We start from the raw sequence: 15,253 nt of genomic DNA, 5'->3' as shown, positions 1-15,253 counted from the left end.
GTTTAGAAATTTCTTTTTTTTTAATAATATAAGGGTAGCAGACGAGCATGCAGTCCACCTGATAAGGTAAGTGGCTGCTGCCGCCCATGGACATCTGTAATCAATCCCAGATAGGATTAGATATTCCTACCTGAGGTCGGCCACAGATGCGCCGCTACCCCTGAGGACTAAGCTGGAACGTCTCGGAAAAGTCTGTCTCCCTTACCACACCCTTCAAACCGGAACACAGCAGCGCCTAACACTGCTGTTATTAGGTAGAAATAGGTGTGGCGGTGGTGCCGCCGGAGTCGAACCACAAAGGGTTTTACCACCTTCAAAACCTTTTTTTTAATTGTAAAAAAATATATTTTGTACTGAAACTTTTAGATAACCCATTCGCAATATACTTTTCGAAATATTTAATTTGCTATAAAAAACGTTTCATCCATTAAACAGCTCAGTGAAGGTCGTCTTATATTAGGATCTTCTACTAGAACGGAGGCGAGCAAAACTCACGGTGATCGCGGTGGTGCAGGCGGTGCGGGCTGCCCTCGGAGCGCAGGCGCAGCGGCCGGCGCCACGCGGCCGGGCCGGGGCACGAGCGCGGACCCGACGAGTCCGCCTCCTCGCTGCAAGTGAACGTATTCACGTTGTTTATGTCATCAAATAAATATGTCATCATCAACCCATTACACTGCTGGGCACGGGTACTCCTCTCGTAATGAGAAGGATTAGGCCATAGTCCATCGCGCTGGCCAAGTGCGTTTTAGTAGACTTCACATACATTTGAAATCTTTATATATATATTTCTTATGTGCGTGTGTATGTCACTGAACTCCTCCTAAACGACTGGACTGATTTTGATGAAATTTGTTGTGTATGTTCAAGGAGAGTTGAGAATGGTTTAGATTCACAATTTAGTCCATAGGAAAAAGATTTTTTAATAAATTTTTAATTCGTAAGTAGTTATAGAATCGGAAACTATGCAAAAAAGCCCACGAGGGTTTGGGAATTGGTAAGACCAATTTTCGACAGATGGCACACCTGTCATTCCAATGCAGGTACAAATTTTCCATTTTATGTATATGTCATATTATTTCTTTATATTGCGGGCGAAGCCGCGGGCACCACTAGTCTTTTATAAATCTCTCAGGTATGCAGGTTTCCTCACGATGTTTGCCTTCACCGTTTAGCAAGTGATAATTAATTTCTAATAGGCACATAACTTTGAAAAATCAGAGGTTTGGACCTCGGACCCCTCGATAGAGGCCGAGTTTCTTAACCATTAGGCTATCACTGCTACTACTGCTCATTATAATTGTTCATTAATTATTTATTAATTTTATGAATTAACAAAAATAAAAAAAATCGAACAAAACTTACCTATCGTAGGAGCCGTTGGGCGTGTGGCAGCCCCACGCGGCGTCGTCGAGCCCCTCCTTCACTTCGGCGAGCTTGCTCACTATCTCGGGGAATAGTGGCCGCGCCTTGGGCTCGTACTGAAAATAACACGAAATAAACAATTACCTATATATATTAAATAATTTTTCAAACGATAACAGTTTAAATTGGCTGAATAAAGATTTTTATTATTATTATTATTTATTACCTATACAATAACATTTTCCTCATTTGTTTGTCAACCGATATTCCTTTTTTGTTTTGTTTGATAGATTTTTTACGAGCTGCCACGAAATGTTCATTTACCATGTTTTTCAATTCAAAAAATTTAGTTTTTCTAGATGTACCTTGAACACATCGATAAGTATAGATATCTCTCTGCCTTGTAATTGAAGCAAGCCATTATATGGCTTAAACGGCTGACGATTCTGTCAGCCATTTAATGGCTGTCATGGTGTCATTTACGCGGAACAATGCCGACATGTGCAGTCGAGTGGTGCAAGAACACGAAATCGACGAAAAAGTGCGGACAAATATCGTTTCATTCGTTAATGATCTAAAAAGTAATTTTTTTTTAATATTTTTCAAACACAAAAATAGGTGACAGTGACAAATTCAATTGTCAAAACTGGTTACATTTCCTTGTTAGGAGTGAGTAATCTTTACAAATCTATGACTAGAACACAAGAACATAACACAAAGTGTCTCACAATGCAACAGTTGAAGGCGAGCCTCAGGAAGTCGGGCACGGTGTGCTCGTCGCAGAGCTCCACGAACGCCATGTAGTTGAGGCCGAAGTTGTCGGTGCGCGGCAGCACGTCGGGATCGGCGTCCACCTGCACGCACACACACACACATTTTAGTTTCTAGGGTTCCGTACACAAAAAGTAAAAACGGAACCCTATTACTAAGACTTCGCTGTCTGCCCGTCTGTCACAGGGCTTTATCTCTGGAACTGTAATAGGTATGCACTTGAAATTTTTACAGAGGATGCATAATGGTGGCCGCTATAACAACATATACTAAAAATAAAAAAATATATGAAAATGTTGGTGGTACGGAACCCTCCGTGTGCGAGTTCGACTTGCACTTGGCCAATTATTTTTTGGGAGTAGCAGACGAACGTGCGGTCCACCTGATGGTAAGTGGCTACTGCCGCCCATGGCCATCTGTAATCAACCCCAGATAGGATTAGATATTCCAAGTGACAATTTCAATTGTCAAAACTGGTTATATTTTCTTGTTAGGAGTGAGTAATCTTTACTAATCAATGATGGTGGCACATATAGCGAATAAAGTAGATTGTATTACATTCTAACCTTTTTTTGCCTAACAGCAAGGGTCAAGAAACTCACCCTGGCGATCAGTTGGCACAGTATGATCCCGTAGGAGAAGATGTCCGAGCGGTTGTCGTACCAGCGGCCGCGGAGACACTCCGGCGACATCCACCACGGCGACCCCACGCTCGGTAGCCGGTAGCCATTCCTGAAAACATTTATGGGAACCATTACTTATTAAATAACGAATTACTGAATGATATAATAAGTATACACATAATTTTCGGAATTAAAAATTACCCCAATGTATCTTAATTTTAAAATAAATGCCAAACCTTTATTTTTCAAAGAATGGGCATTTCCGAAACTTTACTTTTTATAATATTTAATATAGAAAATAATTTGCGATCACTATTCATAATTTTGCGAGACATATAAATAATAAAACGTGTTTTTTTTTTCAATTTATATGATAAAAACCTCGGTCAACATCCACTATTAAAGTTATTTAATATGTTGCGGACCTGAAATAGTTGTCAATGCGCGCTCTAATCAAAATCTGGAGGATCCTATATTCTCATAAGCCTCTTTGACCTCATAATACTTGGGACTTTTGTCTGCTCTGAAGGTGAAAAAGAGGAAATTTGTTTTGATGAATAACAATTACAAATGTCTGAATCTGAATTACAATATCTTCTTAATTGATTACGACGACACTCCACACAAATTCGTCGATAACTGATGATGATTCGTCGACACGGACGACTACGACGACGTGCTACGACATCGAAGCGTTCGAAGCGTTGCACGCGAGGTCGCGTGACGGTCGCGTGACACGTGACACTTTCCCGGCGCGCGGGTGCGTTTGACGGCGTGGCGTGTGTGCTGACGACTTAATTGTCCGCTATGCACTACGCAGTGCTTCGCGAATCAGGTGCGTGTTTGGTGTGACACGAATGGTGAAGGCAAAAGTGAATTTATTTATGGTCTTAGTAAATAATGAAAGCCATAATGACGGTATTTGTATTTATATCGCGCTCATACTTTATAAAGAACGAGCGAGATGAAGTGCGACAGAAGTGCGACCACTTTCGATAACGTTATTTGTTGATACCAAATATACCAATCATGAGGGAGGATGAAGAAATAGAATAAACATATTATATATATATTTTTTTTTTATAATATAAGAGTAGCAGACGAGCATGCAGCTTACCGGATGGTAAGTGGCTACTACCGCCTATGGACATCTGTAATCAACCCCAGATAGGATTAGATATTCGTACCTGAGGTCGGCCACAGATGCGCCGCTACCCCTGAGTACTAAGCTGGAACGCCTCGGAAAAGTCTGTCTCCCTTACCACACCTTTCAAACCGGAACACAGCAGCGCCTAACACTGCTGTTATTAGGTAGAAATAGGTGTGGCGGTGGTGCCGCCGGAGTCGAACCACAAAGAGTTCTACCACCTTCAAATATAAGAGGTAAGTGGTTAAGTAGATTGTCTTTACTTTTTCTTCTATTTTAAATACAGCGCATTACGAAAATTATGTGATTAACAAAATTAAATATAATTATACGATTGGATCCGACTGTTACCTTGAATGGTAGGTACAAATTAAAAATTTCACGGTGGTTCGAATGACACTCGTAAATTGCTTTTAATCTTGGAAAATTAGTAACGGTATTGTAGACCACCAGTATTTACTTAGAACTGATTTAAGTATACTACTACTACTAGAGTAGTAACCTTTGGAACATAATCGTTTATCACTTAATAACTAAGTCAATAATAATAATATTTTTTCATAAGGCCTATAATATTGGCCTTATGAAAAAGACTCCTTACTGTTTTGCACGCCTTATACACCAAGTCTTTTTCTGCTTAAGTGCAAGTATTTTTTTAAACGTACGAATACATAAATCTAAATATATTATAATGTATCCATGTTTTTCATTTTCATGAATATTAAGTAGTAAATGAGCGTAACGTCCGTTATAGACAGATAATATGATAATTAATACAAATATTATTGGAGTATCAATAGGATTGAAGTATTTTTTTGAGATCTACAACGGATGCGTTACAAGTTACAACTCCTTCGCAATTGAAACATGAATGGTTCTACTATTTGTACCTATATTAACCATTTTTATTATAAATACTCACTCGGAATGAGGTATTTTCGCAGCAAGACCGAAGTCTGCGACCACGGCCATATATTCACCGTCTGCGCTCTTCTTTAATAATACATTCTGGAAACAATGATAAAATTAAGTTAATAAAAGTTTACACCTTTGACACTACAATACCTTAGTAGGCAGTGATAGCCTAATGCTTGAAACTCAGCCTTTCAAACGAGGAGTCTGAGGTTCAAATCCCAGGCAAGGATCTTAGATTTTTCAAAGCTAAGTGCGTATTAGAAATTAATTATCACTTATTATAACAATAAATTAAAACATCGGAAACCTATACAGATGAGAATTCTTTACAAAAAAGTTTCCATATTGAAAATCCGCACTTGAACTTACTTTGAGACTAAAGTGCTTAACTTTGAGAGGAGACTCGTGCCCAGGAGTGGGGCTGTAATGCGCCAGCAACAACAATACCTTAGCGGTGAGGTCCCGATGGAAGACGCCGAGGGAGTGCAAATACATCATGCCCTCGGCGACGTCCGCCGCGAGCGTGATCCGCAGCGGCTGCGGCAGCGCCTCCTCCGGCCGCCCGAGGATCAGCTGCTCCAGGGAGCCGCCCTCCATGTACTCCGTCAGCGCGTGCAACTGCCCCTCGTGCACGCACACACCCATGAAGCTGGAATGTTGGATACAAGGTTTAATACAGATTAGGGATGCGCCGAATATTCGTTTGGTATTCAGTATTCGGTATTCGGCGTATTCGGCATCTTTTTTGCTATTTTGACGACCCGCGTGGTGGAGCGGCCACCATACCGGTCTGACGCGCAAAGGGTCCCGGGTTCGATCCCCGGCCAGACAGATATCTAAATGATGAATTTAGATTTCTGTTTCTGGGTCTGGGTCTGGGTGTTTGTGTATTTGTCTATGTGTGTGTCCATGGCACCCGCGACACAGGGAATCCTAGTGTGGGGCTGTGAGTGTAGAAAGCGTTTATTTGTATTCGGCCGAATATGTTCGATTATAGTATTTCTATTTTCTTACATACACGACATGATACAGGACTAAAACACAAAACTTCTTATATAAGATTTATGTTATATAAAAAGTTTTATATATTATAAGTCAAAGTCAAATCTTATGAAGAATATGTTGAATAAAGCTAATAAAATAAAGCAATTAAACTTCAAATCAACATTTATTTTGAAAGCTCGAGTCAACACATTTATTACTTACATAGTTACATAGTTAGTATAGTCAACATTTTATTTTTAACCTAAAATCAGTATTCATTTTTAAAACTCAAATCAACATTTTATAGTGTGAATGAACACACATAACTGGAAAATATGATAATAAAGAAATGGTAAACCGAATAATTCAGCCGATCATTCAGTTCGGTAAAGGTTAAACCGAATATCATTCGACATTCGGTTATTCCGTGAAACCACTATTCGGCGTATCTTTAATACAGATCAAAGTAATAGGGATATTCCATTTTTAGTGGTCATCGTCGAGGTATCTCAGGTGTGAAATTACGCAGGGTTCTACCACTAAAGGAGAAGGCGTTATCATGCAATATCACGCACATTTCGCTACGCTATTGTTGCTATGGCCAGTTATGTTAGCACACGCTACATAACGTATAATAGCAATAAACATATTTCTTAACGTAGCGCTAAAACTAAATTAACATTTCAAATGTATAATGCGCAATGCTCTATATATGAGGTTGTTAGAACAAGAGTAGCCTAACTACAAAAAACAATTTACAATGTGTAAAAAGTAAAACTGTTTAGTCCGCTGTGGATTTGTTGCGAGGAGGTGTAGTCATACATTTACTATGGCGACGCGATTCATTTCTATAGCGAACTAGTAGTTTTATGCGGACTATACAACATTATTAAATTACGAAAATACAGATAGGTCAAAAATCATTAAAATGCAGTTAGGCCACTCTGGTTCTAGCAGCCTCATATTATGTAGGGTTGTCAAGTCCATGGTTCGAGTATCCAACCCCACTGCTATTTTAACGATTGGCACCAAAGGGTGGTAACATATGGATTCACCTTCATAAGTAGGTACTATTCGTCTCAGTACATGAGTTAAATACAGACAAAAACAAAACTAAATAAAACAGTTTAGATTATCATCTTATTTCTTTTCATAAGTTAATAAGTGACAACCCTAATTATACGTATCACGTATCAGGAATCATTGCCGCATATGTAATTCGAATTGAATATTAAGTATTTTTTTTTTGTGTGTTCTTCAAACGCTCATAACAAACGTCAGCGCGAGTGAAAGTGATATAACTCTCCATGCGTTCAGATAAGAAAGAAAGCATGATTAATAGAAAGAAAAGAAATAAACAAAAACAGTTTTTATATTCATATAACTAGCATAATAAAGATTATTATCATAAAGAATAGCACTCATATATATGTTTCTCGCTCCCACATTACAGTAAAGGCGCGAAAGATAAATATAGATACCGACATTTTGAATTTCAATCTTTATTGAGACAAGTAATACCTACTTATAATATAATTATCATTTACATGTAATGGTAATTAAATTACATAACAAAATTATTGTTATTAATTAGAAAGTACCATTTACTTTTATTTTACAGTACCTACTTAGTACCATTTTGGATAATGTCTCGGTTTTTTAATTCTTTAAAAATCTGATTATTTATAAAGTATTTTAATCTAAATGTATCTTAATGTAACCAATCCATTGGTCCCTGATGACCGAATTACATGACGGTCTTCCCTGAACACTTAGGAGGTCTCACCGAAACTTGGAATTTTCTCCGACATATCTCTCACGTTCTCATAATTGAAATCACTGTACAGTATACACACCTCTGGTAAGACCATAAACTTAGAGTATAGATATGGAATACCTATGCTCGAATAATACCTAAGACGATTAAATGTCGTTGTCGTCAATCCATTACCGATCCGGATTTTTTTGTTTATTTTTATTTTATAATAATTTTCTATTTATAAATTACTCTTGACTGTCTAAGTTTTTAAACTTATTTTCTAAATTATACCATGATCGTAATGACAAAAGTATTAGTATTTCCAACTTATTGGTTTAACGCTTTAATAGCACCTGCGCTGTCATCACAGAATTGCCGCATCAAATCTAGATCTTTACAGAATCGAATGCTCCATTATTGCTCGGTACAAAAAATTGCGGACAGACTTGCAATAATGGAACAATTCCAATAATAAATAATTCCGACGACGGCGGCGGCGAAGCGCAAACGACACAAAAGTAATTGGAAATAAGATTGATACCGAGAGCATGATTAAGGGTAATTTTGCGTTAATCGACTGGAGGGTGGACGAAACATCAACGGTCGGAAAGGTATAATTGTTATATTAAACAGTGTCAGAAAATATATTATATTACATTATTATCATGATCGTATTAATACTCCACTGATGTATGCGGGCTGAAGGAAAATGACTTCGTTCGATTAGATCATAGTTCTCCACTTTGGCCATGTGCCTGCCGATAGACTTCGCACACCATTTACAATTTTTTAGTAGTATAGGCTCGTAAATGCCACACTATGTATGCTATACTATGCGCGGCTATCGGTAAAAAATATTTTAAGTGTAGTTTATTTAATGGTTATTGGATCTTTATTTTTTACTTCGCCGATGTTAAAAACAATAACGTTACAAAAAGTAGATTTGAATTTAAAAAAAAAATTACACGCATGATAACACACTTCAGAACAAACAAAAAGAAATATGCACCTGTCTTGCATCTGGTTAGTGCCACCCCAACAGATGCACGGTTAAGTCCCCCATTAGCTGATAACTACAAAATCGTCGATGTTAATACAAGAGTCAAATGTATCGTGAAGACCACCAATTAGGAGAATTTTAATACTTAATAATACTTTTTATCGTAAACGATAAAAAGTATAAGATAGTTGTACATAAAATATCACCAGGCGGACAGCAAGCTCTTATGAGATCGCAAAAGTTGCATATTAATTTAGCTCTCAACAAAAATAAGCAGATTAAAGTAGTTTGTCTGAATCGTAATAAGAATAATCCGACCGAAAGTACTTGCGATCGGAGTTCATTATTCAATGTCCTTTTAACATTGAAAATAAATAGTCCTGATTCTTTCCTTTTAAGATAACCTCTGTCCTGTTAAGGAAATATAAATCATGGCATCTTCTTTTTACCGTCTGTTAATATTACACCATTAATATTACCTTGATTCTTTGCTTTCCTGAACAATGACCACTGTAATCTGCCCATTGCTACGTGCCTCCTGGCAAAGTGTGAATCGTTTAGGTTAGGTAAGCCACACTAGCCAAGTGTACATTGTTACACTTCAAACATCTTCGATAACGTTTTTGTAGAATTCTTAGGCACACAGGTTTCATCAATGTTTTCCTTCGTCTACATCATATCAACGCTTTTGGAAACATTGAGTTGAGATTGTAAGTTACGCGAACATTGTTAAGTTTTTTAAGAGATTTTAGGTGAAAATGATAGAAATACATTTGTCATGAAAATACTCGTATCATCTGCATTACACAATAATAAAAAAAGAAGCCACAATCGTCAGCGAGAAACGATTATCTCGGGGAGATCACGCAACGAGACCGATGTCAAGGTCCGACAGGTAATCAATGCAAATTGCCAATTAAAAAACTTCGCGTGCACAGGTATGCGAGGGCTCAATTATAATGGAACCCACCAATAAAAATAAATCAGCAAAAACATTTAAGACATGCAAAGAATGCGCCGGTGAAAGCGCAGCCGTCCTAGGAAGTCAAGCATACCGTATGAGAAGTAATGCTCAATGACTTTAAACAAAAGATTTTTAACATAACTAAAGTTATAAATATATCAAGAAGTACGATTAACGAATTCATTAATTTAAGATTTGCTGAGAAGAGATACATAAAGAACAAAACGAAAACATCAATTAAAGATGACCATTACAATAGTGGAAAGGAGATTACTTAAATTTCAGCTCTAGTAATTTTTCAAAATCGGATTTATTACAAATTTAAACATCGCGTTCTGAACAATCGCATGCCATTTAAAACCAATGAAAAATTCATAAAAACAAAACGAATGAATATTAACGCGCTTCAAATGAACTCGCTCTTTCGATTCGTGCACTATTAAAACGATGAGATACTCGTAGGTACGCCACCCACTTATTTGCAGCTTTCAAACAAACATATACAATTCATCAGATCTTTATTTAAGATAGGCTAAAATAAACCTTCGAAAAATTAATGATCCTGGCTTTTGGAACAACTCCGGCTTGCGAGAGCATGTAAGAAATAGTTTCGGCGTCATTAATTAGCGTTCTCGGTCGGTTGCAGAATCGTCAAGAATGCAGGTTAATGTATGCATGTATGTGATTATGTATAATGTACGAAAGTAAACCCGTCTCGTCCTAGTTGGATGAGAAATTGCTAAACAATCGCGACAGATGCGCATTGTTTTTATTTCCGATGATGATAAGCGAGCAGGAAATGAAGCGAAATGCGAGACAGTGCAACCCATTGTTTCCGTTGGAGGTTTCGATTTCGTAACAAATGTTACGCAGTCGTTTCTGGATGGGAATCGTGAATGAAGACGAACCGCCTAAGAATAGTGGTTTGGATAGTGTTGCCAAAGGTCGCCACTTTTATGGGACGTCCCAATTCTTAGTGCATTTTAGCACGCCCCGCGTCTGTATTTGCATGCGATATAAACAAAATAATAATAATTATTATTCATTTTTCGAATAGATGTGAAGAAGTATCACAAGGTAAAGTCTATTGGTATAGGAGTTAGGACACATTTTTTTTAATAGCGAAGAAAATTCGGACATTGCGGTGTTTCATACAATGATGGTAGATAAACGCGTGGCGAAAAACGATGCCAGTTGAGTTTTTAATAATAAATATAATATTACAATTATGTATCGCAATACTCCGAGTTAAATTTAATTTAATAGTACACGCAATTTACAACGCTGGCAACGATTAAAAGAAATAACCCAAAAATATATAACGACGGAGTTATCCCGATTTTATGTAAACAGGGTGGCAACACTAGGCTTGAAGCACAAAGATGGGGCTCGACTCGAAGTCACGAGGTGGCTATGGAAATTGGACGATCGTGATGAAGACGTTTTTAAATCGAAAGTTTTGTTGCTGCGAGTTGAATTTACTAAGAAACGGATGCAAAAGCATGGAATGCTGGAGGTCACTGTTTAGGTACACAGTTGTAAAAAAGATTTGCTTTATAGTATCTATTGCCACAACTGATGTTTTCTAATAGACTACGCATACTACGAAAAGATATCGTCGTGTATTTTTTATGAACATAAAGTAGGAAACTAATATACATTTTATCCCATAGTTCGCACGCACTGCTAAAGGTTGCAGGACATGGACATGCATAATGCACCCCTAACAGGGTAGGAAAAGTTAAGACTGCGCTAGTGTGTTTTGCTAGACTTCTCGCACCTTTGAGAACTTTTAAGCAATATTTCAGTTATACATATTCCCTTTCCTCAAACTGTTTTCCTTACGTTGCAGCGAGCGATAATAAATGACTAAATGTTTGTCTGTTAAGATGAAATTTGAGTCGGTGATCGGGTCGACGTGCGATATACAAACATCGATGGGTCGTATTTGCTGGATCATGTTTGGATGGGTAAATATTTTTGAGTCGCTCAATTGTTTGCGCCTTTTCGCAGAGTCTCATAAGAGGTGATAAGTTTTATCTTTTGTGTGGCTTCTCAGCAGCATTGTTAAATATAAATAATTTGGGTAAGTGGGACTTGTGGTCAATTATGTAAATCGTTAATTTTTTACGTAAGTAATAACGTAATATTATTATCATAAATGAAAAATTAATATTATATTTTGTAACTTTCGATGCGGGTTTCATCATTTTTATTATTTTGGAGACAGTGAGGATGTATTATTTTATTAAATATATATACTTTAAAAAATGTGTGGTTCTAGATGTACATAGTACATAGCTATGTACCTACTATGATCAATGTTTTTAAAGTGACAAGAAAAACTTAGCTGCAGTATGAAAGTCGCCTCGAACTTTTCCTAATATTGATTTTGGCGCGGCAACCTGTCGTGTACCCGTGTGACGAAGCCGCATTTTTCTCTATAAGGGCGCGATGAAAGTTGTCGATGTCACCCCGTGCAGTGATCGCCGTGGCCGTGGCGCCGGCGATATTTTAACTTTAAACGTGTTTGCACATACGTGTATCTATCGAACGTCTATGTTTATTCGATCGTTGGGTTTTCAGTACCCTTTCTGAGTTTTTATGTTTTGACAAATATGACTGTTTCGGTATCTGTTTACATATTTGTCCATACAATTTCCAATCAGCGCCCCTAGCGGATTGTATCAGAACTATAGTGTCAATAACGTAACATTAAATGTCTAAATTGACAAAATGGTGCTTTATGTTTTGTCTCTGTTTTTTGCGAACATGTGAGGGAAACAAAAAAGTTCATAGTCACTTGAGCACTTACTTATTGTTACGTTTACTCAGTGGTGCGCTTTCGACAACTCATTTTACTGAAGCAAACGGAACAGAATAATGGATTGAGTAAACGTAACGTTAAATTGTGGGATATTTTGAAAATTCGTACTAAGGTTCTTAGAAAACAACTGAGGTCGTCTGACTGTGGTTTAAAAATTCAATATACGAAACTAACCAAATGTTAAATAAAAGTCTTTCCTGAAATCGATAACGTTTCTGATATTACTGCCTTACTGCTATTTACTCCAGGTAATTAAAGATGAAGCGATAGAAACAATATAGATACCCATATTATCATTCTCTCGGATGCTTTTGAGATATTTTAAATTTTCTCTTGTTACGAAATAGATATTGCTGTAAATAAAAAAATATTTAGAACATTCAAACACCATGATAATATTATATGCTTTTCTCATCTTATTTCCTACTCTTTATTGCTCTTCATCTGATTTCATTTTAAAGGTAAAAGAGAAAGTGATCAATTCAAACCTACGTTTTTGTTAAAATTACTTTAGTATTTAACGTATGTATTTATAAAGAAGTTAGCATAAAATTAAATAACATAAATAATAGGTTTTTAATACGGGTTTTTAATAGGCGCAATCGTTACACCGGCAACGTTATGATATCCATGATATCATATAAGATATTATACTAATTTAAACAATTAAGCATGACAAATAAAAATTAAACGTTTTTTGATAAGAAATACCGGTTTTTATACATAAGACGCCGTACAGTAGGTACATTTTCGTGCGTAAAATTCAAATTAAAAGTAAATTATATTACATTGTGATCGGATTACATTTTGATTAAGCACAATTTTACAGCTACTATAAGGAATGTTATCAAAGGGATCGTCATTCAAAAAGGCTTATATAACAAGCCGATACACGAAGTCAAATTAATAAGATTTTAAAATAAAATAAAACTCACCCGAGTATGTTGGGATGTTTCAACTTGTTCATCAGCTGGACTTCGCGCAACATGTTCGGCCTGTTGGCGCGCTGCTGGTTCATCTTCAGCACCATCACCTTGCCTGACGTCTTGTGGGTCACCTGGGGACAATAGGATACGATCTTTAGTATAAGCTTGTGACATATACATATGTCAGTAGGACGCGATATTCCAGTAATATAAATTTCGCACCCGGGTTCAGACATGACATTTAAAATTCGAAATTATATGGATAGAATAAATGAAATATTACTCTGTGTAACGGTGAAGAGAAATATCCATGTATTCCTTCACTCTTTCCTACTGCATGCCATACAAGTTAATAATCCCGCACCTCTTAATAATCCATAAGTAATAACCTCTTTGAGAGTATACCCAGTTTAAGAGAAATTACTTTCGTTATTTTAAACTCGAGATCTCTAAGAATAATCCTATATGCTGCTATCAATGTTGCACAACTTATGACGTGAGGGAACTAAATCTTGCAATCAATTCAGAGTACTACCTACATGTTTTTCTACTCATTTTATTTATAACTTCACACAAGAATATAGGTACATATTCGTAAATAATGTAGGTATGTAACATTGACGTCACACCGTGCAATTATTATTTCTTGTGCAATGCGCAAAACACACATAATAAAAGAGAGGATCTTATCGGGAGGATCTGCGGCCGTTATCTCAACAGACAAACATTGCCAAGCGCGACAACCTGACATCTCTCCGAGATAACTGTCTAAATATACATGCAGATAAAATTTATCCGTGTGTGAGTCATTGTGGCGACGAAATACTTTTTTATGTAAGAAATTCCAAAGCATGCGGTCCATCAGATGGTATAGTTACTATTGGCGAAGGACGTTCGCAATCCACCATACATAGAACTAGGACCTATTTGCGTGGCGACGTGTTACAGCATTCGAGGTTTAAGTTGAAATGCCTCGTTTTTGTGTTTCCCTCTACCACACCCTACTAACAAATTTTCAAATCAAACTTCAGCAGGGCTTGACATTCATATTACAAGGGTGAAATAGATTACTTTATAATCCGACGGCACACATAAATAAGGTGCAAATTAATGCATTCCATTAGAAAATATTGTAGAACAATGGCAGAACAGTGCAACCCTTGTAATTCATGAAACATAATTTAATTGTGGCGATTTTCCATAGCACACTAGGAGATGGTGCCACATGTATCCTAAATCACGCTCTCAAAATTTCTAAAAGTACTTTGCATAATGCTCTAGATCGATCAGGATCTGCACACATCTACACCTACTTATTATTATTCCAAATTCAAAATAAACATTATTCGTCCAATGTGTGCGACACAAGCCGTTTACTCCACGTGTCAAGTCCGGCGTACGACAACGAAACAGTTGTACAATGGCTCACCTACATTCTACGCGTAAACAATGTGATGTAATTTCAACGGTAATTCAATTTTCTACCAGTGATAAGCGGAAATATTATAACAACAATGTTTTACTGGAGCCATTGTGTTTTGTATTGCGACAATTTGTTTATTTAATTCTGGGAAAACTACACAATGTCTATCTACATTCACTTTTCGGTTCACAAAATGTGTAAGCTTGGTTAGAGTCAGAATATTAAGTCGATAAAAAATTGGACAGAAAATGTTGCAAACCTGTACCTAATTTATGACACTTCTAACTTATAGATAACAGTGTGAAATGTTGATGTTTCTTGGTTTGCAGGGTATGAGAAAGAGAGAGATACGAAGGAGGAGAGGAGATACGGAGCAAGGGAGAGATACGAAGCGTACCAACTTATCTTCTTCTTTTGATGTATCAATATATTTGAGACCAATTTTAATGCCTACAGGCCTCCAATGTAATTCGGGGCTGTTTATAGAACAAACTTGTCATGGTCACTTATAGTCATTAGGTGACTGCACTTGCATTTCTTGCTCAAATTCGT

General features: G+C 37.0%; 1 protein-coding gene across 1 annotated transcript in view; it reads right to left on the bottom strand.

The window, feature by feature from the left end:
- cdi (serine/threonine kinase) overlaps positions 1–15,253 on the bottom strand; it is a 132,585-nt gene that overhangs the window by 7,247 nt on the left and 110,085 nt on the right. The window contains exons 2-8 of the mRNA XM_073084976.1: positions 13,288–13,409; positions 5,266–5,467; positions 4,826–4,911; positions 2,736–2,865; positions 2,091–2,216; positions 1,363–1,478; positions 496–608 (exon numbers count right to left, since the gene is read on the bottom strand). Of these exons, the coding sequence (XP_072941077.1) occupies positions 496–608; positions 1,363–1,478; positions 2,091–2,216; positions 2,736–2,865; positions 4,826–4,911; positions 5,266–5,467; positions 13,288–13,409 (895 nt within the window). The remainder of the gene's footprint in view (positions 1–495; positions 609–1,362; positions 1,479–2,090; positions 2,217–2,735; positions 2,866–4,825; positions 4,912–5,265; positions 5,468–13,287; positions 13,410–15,253) is intronic.

The sequence above is a fragment of the Epargyreus clarus genome, unplaced genomic scaffold, assembly GCF_041222505.1.
Source record: "Epargyreus clarus isolate Ecla_fem2 unplaced genomic scaffold, WU_Ecla_fem_2.2 ptg000021l, whole genome shotgun sequence".
NCBI lineage: Eukaryota > Metazoa > Arthropoda > Insecta > Lepidoptera > Hesperiidae > Epargyreus > Epargyreus clarus.
The sequence above is the reverse complement of the archived record's forward strand: the minus strand, read 5'-3'. Positions and strand labels throughout refer to the sequence as shown.